Here is a 22,134-nt window from a genome sequence, read left to right on the forward strand (position 1 = left end):
ATCTTAGCCGAGGTATTGGAAAAAGATGGAGTATTTTCCATTATATAATCCGTGAAGTTCAAGGACCAGTATGGCCCAGAGCGACTCGCTAGATTATTGTAAGAAGTCCGAGAAGCATTGCACCCTCTTTTTAATTTTGAGGGATCAAGATCTTGATGAGAACATTTGAATCGTAACCGTAACATTTGTAATGTTTAATATTGATAGATCTATCGTCTACGTAGCTTATATAAAGTGAAACCCGATTCCACGAAAAAATATAAATTAAAATAAATTATAAAACAATAAAATACGAACGTGACATCACTGTCGGTTAGCAGAAAACCAGCAGTGTTGACCGGCAGTGATGGCACTGCCGGCTGAAGCCATAAACCGACAGCGTTGGCTTAGCCATCACTACCGGTTCTTGTCACAAACCGGTACTGATTCTTACGACAACACTGCCGGTTGAAACACAAACCGACAGTGTTGGTGGAACTGAACTCTATCGGGTGGTCTATGAACCGACAGTGTTGGTGAAACTGAACTCTGCCGGTTGTGTAAAGGACCGGCAGTGAAGTTGAAGAACACTGCCGGTTTGTAGGAACCGACAGTGATAGCTTACCCTCATCACTGTCGGTATGGTTGTGCCGGTTCAAAATCCGACAGTGATAGGGTATTTTAAACCGACAGTGAAGTGCTATTCTGACGTAGTGTAGACCACCAAAAGAATTTTGAAGCAATTATCAAATATTGATCTCATATGCACCCCTTGTCCCGACACCATGCACCCACCAAGCCTCTAGCTTGTGCCTGGCTGCCTGCAGCGGCAAGCAGGTTCGATAGACTCGGGAGACAGGGCAATGAGCTATAGTTCATAGAGCAGCCCAGCGTTTATCCATATTTCTTTCGAGCAAAAGTAAAAAAGTAAATCATCAAGATAAAGTTTTATTGCATAATTGTTGGTTGTTGTTTGCTCAGATCTGAGGTCAGGGTTTTATGCACAAATGTAAAACTGGAACTAGTCGTGAGCATCTTTTGTTTATAGTTTTGTGAGCATCTCCAAGTGTCCTTTTTAAATCGACTCTCTAAATCATCATTGGAATAACAATCATTCTCTATATCTTTTTATTTTCCAACATCATTTTTATATCTTGTGCGCACTCTAGAGAACTAATTCTGCTCTCTAGTTTTGGCTAGCCAGAAATCCGAAATAGAGAATTGTAATATTTATGGATCTAATTAAAGAAGTTGTTGGAGTTTTTTTTTACCAAAATCTCTATTCCTATCGCAAAGAAGGATATAGAGAGATTCTTAGAGTTACTTTTACTTCAGTACACTATACACGGTAGCAAAATTAATATTTATAAGTAGGTTTGTCCATTCAATAAATGCTTTTAGTTCCACTACATTCCCATGGTACATTGCTACCACATATATTCAACAAATGTCATTAATTGGTCACATTATTATCTAGAAAATATGTAACTCATTCACGTTCCAAATTATAGATATGTTCACTTTAGGTTTGTCTCAAGTCAATTTGTCTAACTTTGACAAAGTCTTTAGAAATGTATATTAACGTATAGAATTTCAATGTGCTATCAGAACATATTTGATGGGGAATTTAATGAAATTAATTTGATGGAAATTTAATGAAATTAATTTGATCTTGTAGATTTTAGAGTATTTTTCTATAGACTTAGTCAAAATTAAAGAAATTTGGCTTCAAATACTATAATTCAGTACTTATGATGTACTAGTGGTAAAGTGCCGCATCCCCTTTGTTTTTGCTCTCTAGCATCGCCACTGGTGGCAGGAGAGGCTGCCAAACACCTGGAGCACGATGCCCGTCGCCACGGTCACTTCTTCTCTACCTGCACAAGCTTCGCATTTGTCGGTAGGCTGGACACTGAAACCGGGTAGGTAACCCACAAGCCGAATATTTGTTTCGGTGATCTAGATCATTTCTCTCCTGAACTGGGTGGTAATCTGATCTCTGGGGGGGGGGGGGGGGGGGGGGGGGGGGGTCAGTCTGTACTGCGCTAAGTTCACAACTGAGACGCCGCCGAAGACCTACGACATGGAGTTGGACCTGATAAACTGGGGCACCTGCGCCTCCTGCCCCCACGAGAGCGTCATCGGGGTATAGCTCTATTCATCTCCCCTAAATATTTCGGAAAAAATCAATGAAATCCTGATGTTACAAAAAAAAACTGTATGGATTTGCTGTACGCTAGTACTGAATAAACGCCGCTGGATGGCTGAATGATCATCTTTCGCGCAGAGCCCAATAAACCCAAACCTGCAAACCACCCAATCATCTGTTGCTACAATTGTCCTTTTACTAGGGAGTAAGGAAGCATGTTTCATTCTTCTTTGCTCTATGCTGGTGGAGCTTCTCCACTTAGGCTTTGTTTGGATATAGTTAGATTTGGATCAATTCACATGTGTTACGGTGGATTGGAGTGGAACTTGAACTAAATTCCACTCCAATCCATCCCAATACATGTGGATTGAGGTGAATCCAACAACATCCAAACAAGGCCTTAAGAAGTAGAATCAGACAAAGAGATCGAAAATGTCAATGCTTTAGTAATCCTTGTTGTTGGATGTTTTGGAAAGAAACAAATAACCAGAGTTTCAGTGGCATATGAACAAACATTGCAACTAGCGCTTTAGACTAGGAGCTGCAAGAAGCCATTTGTCAACACAAATACACAATCTCAGGCATGGTATTCTAGTTTTTTCGTTATGATGTTGCCATTGATACCTTAGTTTTCATACATGACTAACTATATGGCGGCTCTTCAAACCTCAAAGCAATGTTTGTTTCTTCTTTAAATCATTAATTCTGAACTCTTAACCACATTGCATCACAGTCTGCCTCAAGCAAGGTTTTTGCCCACTGTTTGAACACAGTGGACGGCATTGGCATTATTGCTATTGGAAATGTAGAGCAGCTTCAGAAGACAACTAGCTTGGTGAGGTATGTGATAATCTTATATAGAAGCACAGTTTGGTTATAGGGGTTTTGCCCACTGTTTGAACAATGAACACTGTGGATGGCTTTTGGGGTGGATTTTTATCTCTACTTCAGTTAGAGCAATATACAGTTTAATTTGGACTAATCACGGTCCTAATATTCCAGTTTTGTTTATAGATGCTGTTTACTGTTCTCAGAAGTTGTTCTTTTTTGAATTTATACATGTAGGCCAAACTACATCGTGAATTTGAATTCAGTAGCTGTGGCTGGCTCTACACTACAACTGCCTACAGATACTTTCTATGGTGATGGCAAAGGCACCATGGTTGACATCGGAACCACATCTATATATCTCCCGGAGGTTATGTACAAGGCTGTGATGATTGAGGTATAAAAGTCTATCCATGCATCAATTTATGAGCTAAAAGGAAACATGGTGACCAGTTTTTGTTGACCATTGTAGATTTTTTATAAGCATCCAGACACCTTATTCTGGAGTGTCCGGGATATTCTTTATATGAAACATCATGGAAGGTATGCAGTGCTTGCAGTTGGTTGTTAGGTACACTAGCATGTTGTAGTTCTAAAATTTCTGATTGTTTCCAATCCTTCTGTAGAGTGGATGATGTCTTCCCTAAAATCACCTTTCATTTTGACGGAGGCCTTGCATTGGATATCTATCCACACGATTACCTTCTGAACAACGGGGTAACATCTCGATTGCCTAGCTTTTGTTAATACTGCGCCTTGATGCAATTTATTGTCAATTTTCACAGTTAAGATTGCATTTTTCCCTGGCAGAGTGATCGGTACTATGTCGTTCTGAGAAATGGAAGGTCACAGGCTCACAGCCCGAACATATGAGGAACTTGGTGATTCTTGGAGGTAGGCAGTGTTTGTCATTACTACTACCCTTTTGTTTGTTCAATATTTTGATTCTAATTTTACTCGACCTTTCTCAGACATAGTTTTCTCAAACAAGCTTGTTGTGTATGACCTGGAAAATCAGGTTATTGGATGGACAGACCATGACTGTGAGATACTCGCTTAACCCATTTACAATTTCCAATTCCATTATAAATTCATGTTCAATTGAGTACCTGTTACAGTGAACTTTCCAAAGTATTGATTTCCACAACCTGACACAATTGAGTGTCACTTTTTACAGGTTCCTCCGGCAGTCCGGCGTTGACACCGAAGATGAGTGAGCTCTGAGCCAGTGGTGGTGTCTACATGTCATGAGTTTGTTTCAGTATTGCTAGATGCTATAGGTGATGTACATAAAACTACTTTGTTAGGTTTCCAGAATGAAGATGAACTGATGGTGACGTAGTTATGAGTTGGAAAGCGTTAGTCGATTAGTCTATGTATAGCTTCTGCATTGCATCTGTTCGCGACTGGTCACTGCTGACAAGTAATATACTGTAGATGCCTGAAGAAGACGTTGAGACCATGCATAATTAAGCTGCCATAGGAGAGACCATTATTTGTTCAGATTCTTTTTCTTTTTTTCAGAGGGAAGACGGACTTATATTAAATCTTGGCACGCACATGAAAAAATCTGAAATAAAAAATTACATAATAATCTATCTAGATTCTTCCCTAATGGCTTCCCTCGAACGTCGAAGCCAAAGTGCAGTCCTTCTGCCGAATCCGACGATCAATCCCACAACATTAGACATGACGTAAGATCCAACGCTTCGGAACTAGTACAAAACACATCTAAATCACTGAAAGAATATCGACAGTTCCATCGTTGGGTATGACATAGGATGCAGATTCACCACCTCGGTACCTTGAATTCCTCTCCGCGACCATCGACGATAAGATCGATGACCTGGAGTCGCTTTCCTCGTAGGGGGCTCCCAGATGCACCACTCTCCTTGCAGATAAATGCCATAAATTGGTCGTCTGCCAATGAAATCGACGCCCGCAACAGCGATCTTGTCGTGGCAATCACTGAAGTCATTGCAGAAAATATGATCCCGTTCGGAAATCATCAGATTTCGCTGAAAAATTTATTAGAACCAAACCCTAAGAAACTAGATATGAATCTGCAAGAGGATAGGTCCTCTCTCCTTCTTATTCCCTGGCAGATGCACCGGAGAGGAAGAAGGAGAGAGGCTCTCGGGCGGCGATGGCGGCGGCAGCAACAGCGAGCTTCTCGGGGCGGCGATGCGTAGGCCTTGGAGGCCACTCCGCTAAGCGGTTAGTGGTTAGTTTAGCCATGTTCGGATTCTTCTTTTGAAGACGAAGCCATCTAAACCACGGTGCAATGCCATTCAACATGAATTCTTCGATCGTGGTGTGGGAGACATGTCAGCAACTGAATCAACCAATGGTTTCCTTTGGGCAAAATTTAGTCCTGTCACATCGAATCTGTGGATACCAATTAGAAGTATTAAATATAGGCTAATTACAAAACTAATTACACAGATTGAGGCTAATTTGCGAGACGAATCTATTAAGTCTAATATGTCCATGATTTGACAATATGGTGCTACAGTAAACATTTGTTAATTATGGATTAATTAGGCTTAATCGATTGGTCTCGTTAATTAGTCTACTCATGTGCAATTAGTTTTATAATTAACTCATGTTTAATGTTTCTGCATCCGAACGTTCGATATGATACAGCTAAACTTTAGCCCCCGGATCCTTGACAGGAAAGAGGAATGGCCAAGTACGTGGAGGAGCAGGAAACGCTCGCATTAGTGATTCCTGTTCTCCTTCATCTGGATATAGATAGAATAGGAGTTACCAAACACTCCTTGCATGAAAACAAGTAATTGTGCGGTACGGATCCATTTGATGATTTGAACCCTGATTCATCGAAAACAAGTAATTGTACGGTATTGATCTGTTTGAACCCTGACTTGTCGAAGAGTCATCGGAAGCGAGACCACATTTGATCGAGTGGTGGGAGACAGTAGACAGACGAATAGCAAGAGTTGGGAAGTTCAGCGGTCTTCAGCGCCACTGCTCTAACTTTTTTATGTCCTCCATGGCACTGCCGTCAGTTTGGACTCTAACGGTGTCAAAACTGCAAGTGTGAAAAGTCGAAAATACCTTTAAGTCTAAATATGTCATTAATTTTTTTAGCATCTTAACGACTTCAAATGAAAAAAAAAACTCAAAACTAGAAAGTTATAAATCTCGTCGAGATTTATAATTTTTATATAAAAATTATCTTCATTTAATTCCGCGAAAAAAAGATATGATTTTTCTAAGATATATTAATCATATCAAATCATATTTTTTGCGGAATTAAATAAAGATAATTTTTATATAAAAATTATAGATCTCGACGAGATCTACAACTTTCTAGTTTTGAGTTTTTTCATTTGAAGTCGTTAAGATACTCAAAAAAATTTAATGACATATTTATACTTAAGGGTATTTTTTGACTTTTCACGACTGTAGTTTGACATCGTTAGAGCCCAAACTAACGGCAGTGGCATGGAGGGCACAAAAAAGTTAGAGCAGTGGCGTTGAAGACCGCTGAACTTTTCTAGAGACTCATAGGGCATTGTGATTTTTTTTAATGACACAAAAAAATCCAAAAAAAAAATGGAAGCTGTTCGCCTGTTCCACACTGGCGCTGGGGCTAAAGTTTCCATTTGATTCCGTGATCCTCCAATCCTGTGCGTCACACTCACACATCAATGTGGATATGTGGTGACCATCCTATGAAAAAAATGGCCTTGTTCGGTTTACCTCATATTCGGCTTTTTCGACTTCTTTTTTTACTCAGAATAATATTTTTTTTTTTACAATAATTCAGCCAGAACAGTGTTTTTCAGTCAGTTTCAGCCAAAATTCTACCGGCCGAACGGGGTTGAAGGGTTTGTTTGATTTATCAAATCAAAGCACTTTAGATAATGTTTGGCTTGCTATGAACTAGCCGATTATCCAATGCAATCGTTGAGGACCGAAGCCATCTCAACAGATCCCGATGTAACTGAAATAACGGTTGCTCAGCTTTATTCAGTTTGTGAACTGCAACAGGAATGGCCAAATACATGCCAAGGGAACGGAGGGTCACTTTGGATGCAAAATGGACCTCAGACCTATTTATTTTGGATTTTAGTGTTTAATGACTAACACAACTAAATTGGACTAATGAATTTATAAGTAATTATTTTATAGTTCAATAGGGTGCAAGACGTAACTTAGACGAAGGCGATATGATGATCCCATGATCAACACCATAAACAAGACCCTAGAAGTACAAGAGAAGACCTAAGATATCAAGCATAGTCCAAGCACGAAGATAGGAACCAAGCCGGACGCAAGATCGTGAAGAAACGAGCTCGGCAGAAGTGACCGGACGCGGCCCTATAAGGACCGGACACGTCCGATCAGTTGCTCGGCAACAGCATGCGTCAACAGTTGTGACCGGATGTTGAGCAAAGCAATGACCGGACGCGGCAATGTTTTCGGCGTGATCGGACGCAGCGGCACTGAATGACCGAATGCACAAAGTACAGCGTCCGATCGAGTCCAGATAGGTTCCAGAGCGGCGCCAGCGCGACCGGACGTGCCCGATCGAGTGAGACCGGACTCGGCCCAGAGTCCGATCAACGCGCGCGCTCTAACGGTCGGGACGACCGAACGCGTCCGGTCAAGACGACAGCAGCGTCCGGTCAGTAGCAGAAAGCTAGGTTTCGCCCCCACCGGCTACTTTCTCTATGGGGTTTATAAATAGACCCCCAACCGGCCATTTGAGAGTGGAGAAGTGAGGAAACATATCAAAGGTGTTGATACACCATTTTAGTGATATTCACTTATATAGTGCTTAGTGATTCATTAGGTAATTAGCGTAGGTGCTTTGCGAAGTGCTTAGATTGATTAGACCACCGCTTATGCGCTTGCTCTAGGTTTAAGTCTAGTGTTCAGTGAGGTTTGCACACATCTTACCACTCAGTGCTTGCGCGCACCATTGTTGTACATCGGAGGGGCTTGTAGTCTTGCGAAACCACACCAACCGCGTTTGTGGTGTGGCCGCCACCGTGTACCTAAGGGAACAAGACTCGCGGCTGTTCTGCCGGAAGCTTGATAGTGAAGACGACGGGAGCATCCGAAAGAGCCTTGCCGGAAGGCACGTCGGAGACCCACTTGCGCGTGGGGAAGACCCGAAGCTATCCACGGAGTTACCCAACCGGGAGCTTAGCCCTTGTGAGAAATTCCTTGCAAGAAGCTCCAACGAGGACTAAGCTTGGACGTTTTTTGATATCTCGATAAAAATACCGGAATCATCGACGGGAGTTTGCATATCTCTACCATACTCTTTAGCTTCCGCATTTACATTGTAATCTTAGTGTGTGCTTTACTTTCTAGCTTAATGATAGACTAGTTGATAGGTTTGAAACCTAGGTTGTATAACTTCTTTTGCGGTAGAGGTAGAGATAGCAAAATCGTAGTTTCACATTTAACATTTAGATAGTTTATCTTTTGCATACGTTTTGCCAGGGAACGCCCACATTTCAGTGATTCGTTTCATCTTCATCCGAGATATTACACAGAAGATTGTGATATAGGCATTTGATCGCTGAGGATTCATACTGAACTGTATATATGACCCATGATCAGATTTCAAATCAACGATGACAGTTACGAAATAAAAATGTGGCTTGAAGATGGGGGGATTCTTATTGCTTGTTAATTCGGACCAATTTGGCCATCACTCGAGGCTTCCTGATTTGCAAACCTCAGGGTCAGCGGCGGGCAGGGCACAACATTGGGTTATACTCTATCTGGATGCATGCGCGTCACAGCAAACGGAACACAATCATTGATCAGAGGCAGGGATTGCAAGAAGAAAAATAAGAGGACGCACTAAAACAGAGGTATTCATGGAAGAACAAGAATTGCATAGATGTGCGCAAACAACTAACATTCAAGTCATACAAACTCAGACGTAAGACACACAGGCTGCAGTCGCCACACAAATTAAAGATGCAACTCATCTCATCTAAGGAAATAGAAACGGAACGAATGGCTGTCCGGCGTTCACGCCGCGGCCTCGGCCTCGGGCGCGGCAGGGGGCTGGGCCTCCTCGGACGGCGGGTCGGCCTTCGCGTCCGCGGAGCGGGACTTGACGAACTCGAGGAGGCGGCGGCTCACCTCCTTGGAGTAGAACTGCAGCGCCTCGATCCCCTCCTCCACGGTGGCGGCGGCGCCTCCCGTGGCGGCGGCGGCGTCGAAGGCCTCGGCCTCGATGGCGCGCGCCGCGGGGTCGGCATCGGCGGCCGGCACGGCGCCGTAGCGCTTGCAGAGGATGGTGTCCCCCGCGAGCGTGTCCACGAGGCGCCGCACCACCGCGTCGCGCGTGCGCTGCGTCGGCGGCCAGATGCTGAACGAGAAGGCCGGGGAGTGGTCGCCCCCGGCCGGGGATGGAGCGACGGCGGCCGGAGCCGGGGCGGGCTCGTCGGTGGCCATTTTTGGAAGCTTCCGGAAGAGCTGGATGGAAACCCTAGGGTCGGAGTCGGACGGAGGAGTAGGACGGGGGGCGAGGTGGGGGAGCTCGATCCGTTCGGTGGCTGCGGGGATTTTAAAGCGGTGGAGGGTGGTGCGTCGTTGTAATTGAGGATTTGTTCGGGTGTTGGTTGCGGTGGCTTCAAGAAAGGGAAGTGCGATGCGATGAGATGGCACTCGACAACGAAACGGCAAACAAAACCCATCATCGGTTGGTGGCACCTGTTATCCTGTACTAGCGTTCAGTCTATTCGTTTGTTGATTTTAGCCAGCCTAAATCAGCAATTGTTCCATCCAGGTGGCGGGTCGTATATGCATGCTCATTTGCTTTGACCAATTGTTTCTCCTTTTTTTCCCATTTGAATTTGAATTCCAACGTCCGGATCAGATCATCACCCGCCAGGAAATCGGAATGGTAGGAAATGTGGATAAATGTCGGTGGATGCTACATTCAGTGTGGGATGGCAATGCACACTCTTGACTGTTCGATTCTCCTCGCTGTCATTTGAGTTCGAATTTGTAATGTTCCGTCCGGGAATGGTAGGAAATTTGGATAAATGCGAGGAAATGCGGCATTGAGAGGGGTGGGCAGTAAAGCACGGTGCTTTTGGATTCACGTCTGTGCCATCATTTTCTTTCCGTTCGTTAGAGCAAGTATAATAGCAGGCTGTAAGCCAACTAAATGCTGAGGTGGAGGAGAGAGGGAAGGAGAGAGAGAAGAAGCGGGCTGTAAGCTTACAGCCGGCTTGGGCACAAGAACCAAGAAAGTTTGTGAGAGAGACAAGTGGGCCATGTATTAACTGTAAAGAGCCAACTACTATATAAGTGGGCTGAGAGAAGGCTGCAAGGAACCTTACAGCCAGCAAGCCGGCTATATTATTAGCCTTGCTCTTAGTCGTTGGCGTAGCAGGAGCACCGGCAACAGCAGCGTTGGGCGGCTTGGGCCTCAATTGGTACACGCGTACTCCTCTCGATGCCCCGCGCCGTCGGGGTCCGATCACGGAATTCTCTGTACGGGCCGTGCAGCTCGCGAGCTGCATCAAAAAAAATTCGCTCATTTGCTCGCCTGCCGCGTCGGCGAATGGATCTCATCCGTCTGGACCCAACGGTCGAGACGGATCCCTTGATCGTGTCCTGATCGGGGACGTCCAGCCATTCAGTGGCTAGTGGGCCCCCGTCGCACAGTGCCTATAAAGAGAAGGGGGGGGCAAACGGCTCTGGGTACGAGGTTCACCGTCGCCACAGCCCAACGGTCCTAACCCTAATCCGATCCAGAGGGTGGCACTGCCAGCGGCGGGAAGCGCCACTGCCTTTACCACCACCGCCGGTCTCCACCGCTACTTCATCGCCTGTCGCTGCCCTAGCGCAGATCATCACCGGCGAACTAGCCGAAGACAGGGAGCTCCTCCAACCTCTCCGACGGTCAGATGTTCCTACATTTCCCTTTCTCTCTCTCTGTCTCCTACTCCCTCTGAATCTCTAAGTCACTAATTATCCCAAATAGTATCAGAGCCAATTCCCTAGGCGTGTGATTTAGATCGGGGTAAAGAAAAGAAGAAAGAAAAGAAAGAGAAACGAACTTCGGTTCGGAGAAAATGTAACCCTAACCCTAAAGAAATTGGACGGTCCGGGGAAGTCTTACCAGGGCTTCCCCGCTGCTGTCACTACCGCCTCACGCGGGATGGAGCACCCGCCGCCGGCTTGCTGACGTGCGGGAAGAGAATCAAAAGAATAGAAAAGAAAAAGAACGGATTAAATCCTTTCGAATCTGAGCATACAGACTAGGGGTTTCACTAACCCTAACCCTAACTGGGTGAAGATGGAAACAGAGGGCTCGGATTCAAAAAAAATGATGAGATCCGAACCCTAACCCGCTACAGACTCGGGGGAGAAGAAGAAAAGGGTGAATCCCTAACCCGAAACCCTAACCCTAACTTGATCCCCATCCTAATCGGTCAAAACCGAGAAGAGCAAGCAAGATCCAAACAAGCAGAAACGAGGAAAGGGAAAAGCAAGGCCGGTGGCTTACCTCACCGCTACCATCTCCGCCGTCGTGCGGGAAAGACCGGACCGCGCCGGTGTTCGTTGCTAAGATACATCCGCGTGGGTACGGGTACAGGGCGCCGACACAGAGCCGCTTGACGGCGGCGCGCTCTCCCGACGGGGAGCGTGCTCGCCGGCAAGAGGGCCCACGGTGGCGCCGTCTTCATTTTCTCCTCCGGTGTGGCTCGCTGTTGCTCGTGTGCGGCGCGCTGCTGAGAGAGAGAGACGCGCGAGAGAGAAGGGGAGAAAGAAATGAGCCTAGGGTTCAGAGGGAGGCCGGCCGCGGCAGGGTTTTGATCAGGCGAAACGGCCGGACGGCCGTCGGATTTGATCCGACGGCGTGGAATGATCGGGCCACTCAGTGGCCTAGGCAGGATGCCACTTTCCCGGCCCAGGCCCAGGTTGCGGCCTAGGCGCGGGTGCGCGCTGCGCGAGCGGCTGCTGGGCCGAACAAGCGATCAGGCCTTCGGGCCAAGCAGGCCTCCAGGCCAAATGAACAAGGAGATGTTTTCAGTTTTTTTTTCAGAAGCTATTTTGAATGAATAAAGTTAAGTTTAAATGTTTTATCTCTACTCAAATTTGATCCAACGTGATAATTTGTTTAGAGAACAGATGAGTAAAGTAAAAATGCTTCTGAATTAGTATTATTTTTAAGAACTTTTCATGCTGCCGCTACAAAGTTAAAGAATATTATCTTCTCATTAAATTCAAACCAACAGGAGAATTTAATTTGAAGAGCAGTTATAGTTATTCAATAAATAATGAAAAGTTGATCCTCCGGTTAAAATTGGAACCAACGGGAAAATTTTAATTGGAGGAATAGTCGGTTGATAGTTTAAAGTTAAATTATGGTATTGTTATTTTCTGACCAACGTTGATGATAACAATATTATAATTCTATGAGTTTTATGTATAAAGTTTAAATCTCTGATGAATTTTGTATCAAAGTGACCAATTTTTTAGAGAAAAGATAAATATCAAGGAATGCTCTTAAACTAGAGAAATGTATTTTTATGTTTCCGCTGCAATGAAGTTGATTATCTTCTAATTAAATTCGAACCAACGGGAGAATTTAATTTTGAGGAGCAGTTCTATGTTTTCAAGATTATTGAATTTCTATACGTTAATTCTATTTCTGCCCAACGGTGATGTGGAATTAATGTAGAAGAATGATGTTTTATTCTATTTCTGCCCAACGGTGATATAGAATAGAACATAAAGATTTCAAAGTTTAATGAGCATTATTGTTGAATATGTTTTCAGACAAAAGACCTCCATGCTTTCATTCTTGAAGGCAGTAAGAGAAATGAGCTGGGTACTTATGACTCAGATGATGAAATGCCTAAGGACAAGTTATGTATGAAAGAATATCATTGCTTAAGGAACTGTGTTCTCTTTAAAGAATGGCTTCAAAAGAAAAGAATTCTAGGATATTGATCCAAGAAAAGAGATAGATCAATGAGAGTCTTCATTGAGAAATGTCTTTTATGTACTCTCTGAAGAAGAATTTATTTTCAGTTTCACTTATGAGAGTTGTAAAAGTCATATAAATATTTAATTTGACTAACATTGGATTACACATGTGTGTTAAAGAATATTCGGATTTATTTCTGAATTTGATGATTGAACATGAGCCAATCCTAGCAATTATGTCTGTTCAAGGGAATTATCTCGCATGATGGGAAAAAAGTTTGTGATAGTACCTGCATGGCGGGAAAAGTTTGAGAAAATACCTGCATGGCGGGGTAAAGTTGGCATAGTACATATGTTAACCAATCCTCCATGGCGGGAGAGTTTGGCATAGTACTTATCCCGCATGGCGGGAGGAGGATGTGATGACTCATGTGCTCTAAAGAAATATCCCGCACATGGAGAGAAGTTTGTGATAGCTCTTATGCTATCCTAGTATTGACCGTACACTCTGATTGTATCATGGTCATTAAGTACTCAACGAGTTTAAGAACAAAAGAAAGTTACATGTGAACCAAAAGATAAGAATGATATGCAAGTGTGACTTGCAGATAATAGACTATGTTGAGTTTTGAAGTGTAATGAGGAAAATGTACTCCCATACGAATTTTGTTTGCATGATGTAATCATGTGGATAAAGTAAGTAATCAAAGTTTCCTCATTCACAAGAGTTCTGAATGTTTTGAAAATTGTGGTAGAAAAGTTCATACCACATTTCGAGGGGGAGAAATGTAAGATTAATTAAGAAAGATACTTTCTCATACTTCAGATAATGCAATGCATACTATGCATTGAAGGTAAAAGTGATCTATAAAAGATGAATATGATCGTTGAGGGAGTAAGACGGTCATAATAATGATACCCCTAAAGTAAAGAAATAGCTAAATTCCTGGACCTTTTACAGTTCTGATAGAAAGATAGCATAGTCGGCTAGTATTCATACTGGACGAGTCTCAAAGTTATTAAGGCGGTGCTTAAAGCACCATTCAAGTTTTGAAAGATTAAACCCAAAATAAGAAATTTAAAGATACACCATCTTTAAAGAAGGTGGAGTAATCTGGGGGAGCATGGTATGTAGATACCTAAAGCTTGAATAGAAGTGGGATTACATATCCACTACAATGTTTTAGAGCAACAAATTGCTTAATACATGTTGATGTTGTATGACATACTTAAAGAAGATGAATAAGTAAACAAGGATCTTGTGATACAGGAGGCTATAGAACAATTGCCTTTTTGGCAATGAAGAGTAATAATAGCCCCATATGAAAGAAGTGCCATGAGGCTCCAGAAAGTCTCAAAGAATAAGAAAATCAGATATTTCTGGTGACTAAGAAGTAAAAGTTAAGAAAGAAATTCAAATAGAGAGTGATTCCACCTCATTTGAAGAAGCCATGAGAGACGTTCACTCGTCTAAATGGCAAGAAGCAAAGGAAGATGAAATAAAATCGATAAATACCAACGATGTTTGGGACTTAGAAGAAATTCTCAATGGAGCCAAAATAGTAGGATGTAATGGGTCTGCAAGACAAATGTGACCCCAAAAGGGAATATGGAAAGCTATAAAGCGCCACTTGTGGCGAAATGATTTACTAAAAGAGAAGGAATAGATTATAATGAGCATGTAAGGATTCTTTTAGAATCATAATGGTGTTAGTGGCACATTACGATTTACAGTTACATCAGAAAAATGTAAAGACACATTCCTCAATGGGGATTTGTATGAAAAAGTTTACATGACATAACTCAAAATGTTTTGTCAGAAAAGAACGTAAGGGATGTTGCCTAAAAATCCATTTATGGATTAAAGCAAGCTTTAAGACAGTGGTTCTTGAAGTTTGACAGTACAATAAAAAAGTTTAGGTTTTAAAGAGAATGTAGAGGACAATTGTATTTATGTAAAGTTTAAACATGGGAAATTTATTTTCCTAATCCTACATGTGGGTAGCACCTTACTCGCTAGTAGTGGTGTTAATCTACTGTTGGAGAAGAAGCAGTTCTTGTCCTCAAGTTTCAATGAGAATGGTCTTGGTAAAGCATCATTCGTTCTAGGAATTGGAACTTACCGAGATAAAAAAAAAGGGGTATTAGAACTATCTCAAGTGTATACTTAGAGAAGATTCTAAAGAAATAAAGTATATATATGTGAATAAACCTGCGCCTGTTCCTATAGTCAAGGGTAATAGTTTTCGGAACTTTCAGTGTTCCAAGAATAAATGTGAGATCGATCAAATGGACGTCATATATGCTTTAGCTGTTGGAAGCTTACTGAATGCTTATAAGCAAGAACTTACCCTGACACAGTTTATATATCCGGGATGTTTTTGGCAGAAGTCCAGTCTAGATATAGATCACTGAAATGGAGTTGAGAATGTTTTGCAATTGTGCAAAGATTTATAGGCCTCATGGTGAGTAAGAAAGAATAAGTACTCTCAAATAGTTGTGGGTACAAAAGTTAAATTTTGACGAGATGTTTAGTGAAACCCACATAGTAGCTAACACTCGCAGTTGGAATTTTATTGTGAAAAAGCTCCAAAGAAATAGTTATGGTGTCATCAAAGATGCATACCCATGGTATAGCTTGTTATGAGGCTTAAGGACAGGCAAAATGGTTAAAAGAACTTATACCCGGAATTGATAATGGTATACAACAGCAATAACCATTTAAGTAGTTCGCTCCTATAACAACGGGTCAAGTGTGCTGCCAAACACATTGACGTTAAAGTTGTACGTTGTGAAGGAGAAAGTCCGGAATCATACTAAAAGTATTGAACATATAAGTAACAAGCAAGTGCTTGCGGATCCGCGTACAAAAGGCTTACCACCCAGTGTGTTTGGAGAACACACAGTCGACATGAGTTTGTGGTATAGCCTATGATTTCTGGACAACAAAGGGCCCAAAGTTAAAGAATCTGTTTCAGAACAGAGATGTGTATTGTAGCTGTTAAGTCTATCGGCGATTGACCGTGACGATGAAGCATGCTCTATGCACTAATCTATGATGGAACAAATAAAAGTGAAAGGGATTAAAGTCAAAGTTTAAAGTTAAAGTATGAGTTAAGATCAAGGGGGAGAATGTTAGAATTGATCTTATCCGTCTTGACCCAACGGTCGAGACGGACCCCTTGACCGCGTCCTGATCGGGGACGTCCAGCCATCTAGTGGCTAGTGGAACCCGTCGCACAGTGCCTATAAAGAGGAGGTGGGGCAAACAGCTCTGGGTATGAGGTTCACCGCCGCCACAGCCCCACGGTCCTAACCCTAATCCGATCCAGAGGGTGGCACTGCCAGCGGCGGGAAGCGCCACTATCTTTACCACCACCGTCGGTCTCCACCGCTACTTCATCGCCCGTCGCTGCCCTAGCGCAGATCATCACCGACGAACTAGCCAAAGACAGGGAGCTCCTTCAATCTCTCCGACGGTCAGATGTTCCTACATTTCCCTTTCTCTCTCTGTCTCCTACTCCCTCTAAATTTCTAAGTCACTAATTATCCCAAATAGAAAAGAACTCACCCACTGAATCTACACCTAAACGATCTAAAGAATATAACAGGCCTTGCTGATCCACCCATGCTGCCATGCTAGCCTGCCAGTGACCCAGCGCCACGCCACGCACAGGCTGCAGCTGACGGCCGCGTTGAAGTTTTGTCCTGTGGTGGTGTCTGTCGGTGGCGCTTGGCTCCGCGCTGAAGTACCTCTGCTGCTCCGGCATGTCCGCATGAGCTTGAGCAATACAGCATACTATGCGTGTCTCCGTTCTTGCTTGGGTTTGGTGCTAACAAGTTTGTCACATTTTGTCCGGCAACAAGCTGAAGGTTCTGCTGGTTGCTTAGGCAGTGAGCACATCGCACGGGCAGCCGTGCTGGCCAATTTTGTTTCTCTGGGTGACGCTACGGTCTAGTCCACCTGACCTCTTGCTGTAAAACAATTTGGGCTTGTTCGGCTGGTATTAAAGCTGGCTGATAAACCGGTTGAAGCTGTTTTATTGTGAGAGAAAAATACTATAGATTCTAGCTAATAAGCCGGCCGATAAGTTCAAGCGAATAAGCCCTTTGTCCATGGGATCCGAGACAGACAAATATATAGGAGCAGTGCAAACTAAAAAAAAGCCGTAAACATACAAACTCCTTTAAAAACGTATAGTTCTATTATTTGAAAAAAAAACAAAGAACATCAACAGTGCATCCTTATACTTCCGGATTCTTCCTGAGAAGAATCTCGACCGTATGGATATCAGGATACTGTATGAAGTGGTGAGTAAGATTAAAGCACATGAGTTGTCTCTTTATGGAGAGATCGGAGACTCCTCCATTAACACGAATCTTGTCTTAAGGTTCTGTTTAGTTCGTGAAATTTGGGAATTTGTCTACTGTAGCACTTTCGTTTTTATTTGGCAATTAGTGTTCAATCATGGACTAATTAGGCTCAAAACGTTCGTCTCGCGATTTTCAACCAAACTGTGCAATTAGTTTTTTTTGTCTACATTTAATGCTCCATGCACGTATGACAAAATTCGATGTGATGGCTACTGTAGCACTTTTTGGAAAACTTTTTGGGAACTAAACAATCTCTAAAACTTGGTGCTAGTAAGAATACCAGGAAGGAGAAGATCGACCCGGGATGACTCAAGTGAAGAAGAGTAGGCGTATGCTCCCCCAAACTTGGCAAGGATGATCATAACTACAACCCAAAAAGAACAAAATCAAGCCAAGAAAGTTTATGTGAGAGGACAATGCTACAATTATGATAAAGATCCTCAATGATAGGGGCTTAAGGGGCTCACATACCGACAGTAGGGGGCTCAACCCATGGGTGCCAGCGAAGATCATGGTTGTGTGGAGGCCGATGAGGTGGTTAGTGCCCCGCCACCATGGAGCTAGATCTTTCCATGGAGCTTGAACACGATGCTAGCATGTGCCACATGGCCTTGGGAGAGAACTAAAGTTGTGGCCTAGATCAACCACTATATAACCACTATATTGATAAACTCAAATGTCTTACAAAAGAAAAAAGAATACGATAGCTATGCTAGACTCCTAAAGACTACTTTCGGAGCTCAAGCTTAGTTCGACTCAACTATAACTCCCAACTAAACTAGCATGAACTAAAGAGAGCTAATGAAAAAGTAATTCCTTCTTCTTTTTCCTGTGTTGTGTGTGGAGAGTGGCGCTAAGGCCCTCCATAGTGTTTGGCTTAGAGTGGTGCTCCAACAGACAGAGTGTTTGAGCACCACTTTGTACACTGCAATTACTAGTGCCCAAGCTAGAGAATTTGAGAGCGATGAATGTACAAGCTTCGATGCCCGTTGACTAAACACATGAAAAAATATGCATGGTCTTCATTCCCACACTCTCAGGCCATCATTGCTATTGGTTTCGTTCGCTGATCTGAAACTTGGCTGAAAAATAATGTTCTGCCTGAATTGTTATGAGAGAAAAACATTGTTCCGGCTGAAAAAACAAGCCGAACAAACCGAATATGGGGTAAGCCGAACAGGGCCATTAGTGTTTATCTATTTCACTTGTATCGTGGAATCTAGCCAGCAATATCTACCACTGCAGTTCAAAATGAGTGATGCAATTCTCTTAGGTGGATCACTTTTCGTTCTAGGCACCGCTAGCACACTGCTTAGGGCCTGTTTGACAAAGCCCCTCTCCGGCTTTGGCTCCTCTAGAGTAGCCTTGCCAAACGTTTTTCTAGAAGAACCGTTTTTTTCAATAAAAAATAGAGGAGCCGAAGACATTCTGAAGAAATCACAAATTGTGGCTCCTCCAAAACAACTCAGGCTCCTGTGAAGGAGCCCCTCGGGAGGAGCCGCGCCAGACACCCCTTACAGATGAATGATTTTATTGAATTATTGAATTCAGAAGAAAAATATGTATATGCTTCCGCTTGAGACGTACTTTTAGCTTAAGACAAGAAAAAATAGTATTGGTCCCACTGCTGCAATTTTATTTATCTCTACTACTAAAAAGAACCGAATGTTATCGTCTCGGCAAAACTAATCGGCCTCCTGCCCCTAATCGTGTCGCTCGAAAAAAATGGAACGCCCACGCGGCCTCCGAATATAAAAAAAGGAAAAAATCTACTTAACCCTACCTTTCATACATGGTCTACTTCACCCCCCAACTATGAAACCGTCTGTTTTACCTCCTGAATTTTTCAAAACCGTCTATTTTACCCCTCGGGCGGGTTTTGACAGCAGTTTTGCTACGGTAACAGTAGGTTGATACAGTAACGGTGGGTTTACTACAGTGATGGTGGGTTTGAATTTTTTTTATTTTCGGTGGATCTTTGAAAAATCACAGTAAATCATAGAAAATCATAAAATAAAAAATCTAATTTTGTTGGACTCCACATGAGTAGATCTACATAGTGAATATATAATATGGTATGCTTTAGTACAAATATTTTACTGTAGCCTTAGATTAATTAGAAAATCTAATTTTGTCTGTAATTAATTGGAATAATTCATGGCTACAACTTCTATGGTCCAATTGTGGTGAAATTTTTATGGTACGCTAATTATTGTATGCTTGAACTATAGTAAAAATTTCGTACTCATTGGACTATGTATAACTTAGTTATAGATAAATTCTAATTAATTACAGATAAAATTGGATTTTCCAATTAATCTAAAGCTATAAAAAAAATTGTATTAAAACATACCGTATTATATATTCACTGTGTAGATCTACTCATGTGGAGTCCAATAAAATTATATTTTTCATTTTATGATTTTTCTATGATTTACTATGATTTTTCAAAAATTCACCGAAAATAAATAAAAAAAATTCAAAACCACCGGAACTGTAGCAAACCCGCGTTGCTGTAGCAGACCGCTGTTACTGTAGCAAAACCGCCGCTGAAAACCGCTCAGGGTAAAATAGACGGTTTTAGAAAGTTCAGGGGCTAAAACAGATGATTTTATAGTTGGGGTGAAGTAGACCCAGTATAAAAGGTACGGGTTTAAGTAGATTTTTTCCTTAAAAAAAAAAAGAAAAAAAACGGACCGCTCTCTCTATCGCCTCCGATGCGGCTCATCTCCCACGCCTCCCACATCGCCGCCAACGCCCGCCTCTATGCCATCCCGCACGGCGCACCCACTCCCACGACGCCGCTAGCCCCTGCACGCCGTCGCCAGGGCCGCGCTGCTGTCGTCGCTGGACGCCACCCGCGAGGTCGCCTCCGTCGTCAGCGCCAGCACCGACGTTGGGTCGGCATGCTTCTATCCACCAGCGTGCTCATTGTCCGTGGAGAAGGAGGTGGGAGATGGTAGCAGCAGCGGCACTGCACGGGAACGGGTGAAGCGGCGAGGGTTGCGGCGGGTTGGAGGCCGCGGATCCAGATGATGTGGCCGCGTCCGTGAGGAGGATCCTCGCGGCGCTGTGCCGGGCGCATCCACCGCCGCAGAAGTCCAGGAAAGTGCCGCGACGGTTGGAGGTGTGCCTTTTTCTCTACTAGAAATTCGTATGCGTAGCCGCACCATCGTTGCCACCAGAAGAGTAGAGGACGACGCCTGCTTCTCCCCAAACGGCGACGACCCCCGCCGCCGTCTCCCGCGCCAACGCCGCTGGTCAATAGCGTTCTGCGTCCCGGTTCGTGCCTGTTCATTCCCCCTGATCTGGATCTCTCTTGATTCGTATTTGTGTTGTGTGGTTGTAGTCAAATCTGTATTATGCCTTGTGCTCCTAATCTGCTTACACTTTCTAGATGATTTAGCTTTCAAACAAAAAATACAGAGAAATGATGTACCACTGCATTTTGGTGGTTTTCACAAAAAAAACATTTTATAATTTTTAATCCAATTACTTAAATCACAATGTGGTACCACAGAGCTTACTGCCTACTAAGAGAACTTTGAATTTATCCTTCAGTATCAACAGTATATCATGTCGAAGTGCAGCTCATTGATGTCAGATTTTTCATCATGTTTTGCTTTAATTTTAATTCATAGTCTCTATGGAACTCCTGAATTCTAGCTACTTCCATTTTCTTTGTGCATAATTTTGAAGGAGGTGAAGAAGGAACTAAGCCGGGAGAGCGAGAGATTCCAGCAACCATTGAATGGAGTAGGTACCCAAGTTTCCTTCTGCATTTGTGATCTACCGTAGAGGGGAATAAGCTCTAAACTTAATTAAACTGAACACAGGAGGTAAAATTAATTTGGGATATGGATTGCTCTAAACTGAAATATTTTTTCATGATATGTTCATGATCAGTGGTTTAGAAAGCCAAGCTAGCCATACTATTGTAAGGTGCCCTGTTGCAAGATCTCTGCTGCAGGTAATGAAGAAAAATTCAGGTTTCCGGGTGAGAACAACGGAGGACTGATGAACCAGAGTTGCAATTACAGAAAAATAGGTGCTCAAACATGATGCACCTGTACTTCTGTAGATCCCATGCTAACCATTACTACTGGTGCTTTAGCTAAATGCCACGGCTATTTTTTTTATTTTGATATGTTCCACACGACTATTTTTGTAATTCTACATACTGAATAGAATCTTCCCACTAGCATTCCATCTGTTCGACTCAGTTGGTTAGAATAGCAGTTTTAACTTTGCCATTAGTCTTTGTATCATTGCCCATCTTTCCTTTCAAGGGGCTGCGAAATGGTTGACAATGAAGAGCAGTATGCAAAATACCTGAGTTTTGATTTTCTACCGCAGAAAAAGTGAAATCAGTTGAATGTGATAGGAGAAAGCAGGTAATATAGGAACCTTCAAGAAAAGGGTATGTTTCTGAAATTTAGATTGGTATTTTAAGCATTACTTCATAATCTCTATTTTAGGTTTATTTCAACTTAAAGCATAATTGAACTTGATATTCTGTTGGGTACGAACTTTGATCAATATAGGGTTAGGGAATCTAGAACTTTGGTGGCTATACCTCCTTTGTATAGCAGGATATGTGTTCAGAATTTGAAAACAGATTTATTGAGCAGTGACAAAGTGAATCCATGTTTTGCTTGGTTTACTTGATCATCAGGTTTGGATTTCCTATGGCCGTTTCTTGTTCTTTTACATGTACGCTTTTAAATGGGCATCTGCACACATGTGAGAGTTTCGGTTCCAGCATTTTAGGAATTTTGACCACTAATTTATGGCGAACTTAGGGCATTAGATGATCTAACTTGATCTTTTGTTGACTGAACCTTGCCGATAATTATATTTAG

General features: G+C 42.8%; 2 protein-coding genes and 2 long non-coding RNA genes across 4 annotated transcripts; 3 read left to right on the forward strand and 1 right to left on the reverse strand.

Moving 5' to 3' along the window:
- Positions 1 to 2,062: 2,062 nt before the first annotated feature.
- Positions 2,063 to 3,771, forward strand: LOC136537371 (aspartic proteinase 36-like). Its single transcript, XM_066529362.1, has 6 exons — positions 2,063 to 2,125; positions 2,862 to 2,968; positions 3,194 to 3,353; positions 3,429 to 3,499; positions 3,583 to 3,673; positions 3,742 to 3,771. Exons 1-6 carry the CDS (start codon positions 2,063 to 2,065, stop codon positions 3,769 to 3,771), a joined length of 522 nt encoding a protein of 173 aa, XP_066385459.1.
- A 44-nt stretch (positions 3,772 to 3,815) lies between these two features.
- LOC136540415 (uncharacterized) lies at positions 3,816 to 4,261 on the forward strand. Its single transcript, XR_010779950.1, has 3 exons — positions 3,816 to 3,850; positions 3,928 to 3,999; positions 4,134 to 4,261. It is a non-coding gene; the product is annotated as an uncharacterized lncRNA (long non-coding RNA).
- Positions 4,262 to 8,748: 4,487 nt separating this feature from the next.
- LOC136540416 (MFP1 attachment factor 1-like) lies at positions 8,749 to 9,552 on the reverse strand. The gene has a single exon (XM_066532427.1). It carries the CDS (start codon positions 9,404 to 9,406, stop codon positions 8,978 to 8,980), a length of 429 nt encoding a protein of 142 aa, XP_066388524.1. The 5' UTR covers positions 9,407 to 9,552; the 3' UTR covers positions 8,749 to 8,977.
- A 10,412-nt stretch (positions 9,553 to 19,964) lies between these two features.
- LOC136535536 (uncharacterized) lies at positions 19,965 to 21,479 on the forward strand. Its single transcript, XR_010779011.1, has 2 exons — positions 19,965 to 20,554; positions 20,972 to 21,479. It is a non-coding gene; the product is annotated as an uncharacterized lncRNA (long non-coding RNA).
- Positions 21,480 to 22,134: the final 655 nt, after the last annotated feature.

Source organism: Miscanthus floridulus, chromosome 2 (genome assembly GCF_019320115.1).
Source record: "Miscanthus floridulus cultivar M001 chromosome 2, ASM1932011v1, whole genome shotgun sequence".
NCBI classification, from domain to species: domain Eukaryota; kingdom Viridiplantae; phylum Streptophyta; class Magnoliopsida; order Poales; family Poaceae; genus Miscanthus; species Miscanthus floridulus.

Coding starts and splice junctions, on each gene's coding strand:
- LOC136540416 (XM_066532427.1), bottom strand. CDS start 9,406: ATGGCCACCGACGAGCCCGCCCCGGCTCCGGCCGCCGTCGCTCCATCC.
- LOC136537371 (XM_066529362.1), top strand. CDS start 2,063: ATGGAGTTGGACCTGATAAACTGGGGCACCTGCGCCTCCTGCCCCCAC. Junction 3,500..3,582: donor TATATGAAACATCATGGAAG/GTATGCAGTGCT, acceptor ATCCTTCTGTAG/AGTGGATGATGTCTTCCCTA. Junction 3,674..3,741: donor ATTACCTTCTGAACAACGGG/GTAACATCTCGA, acceptor CAATTTTCACAG/TTAAGATTGCATTTTTCCCT.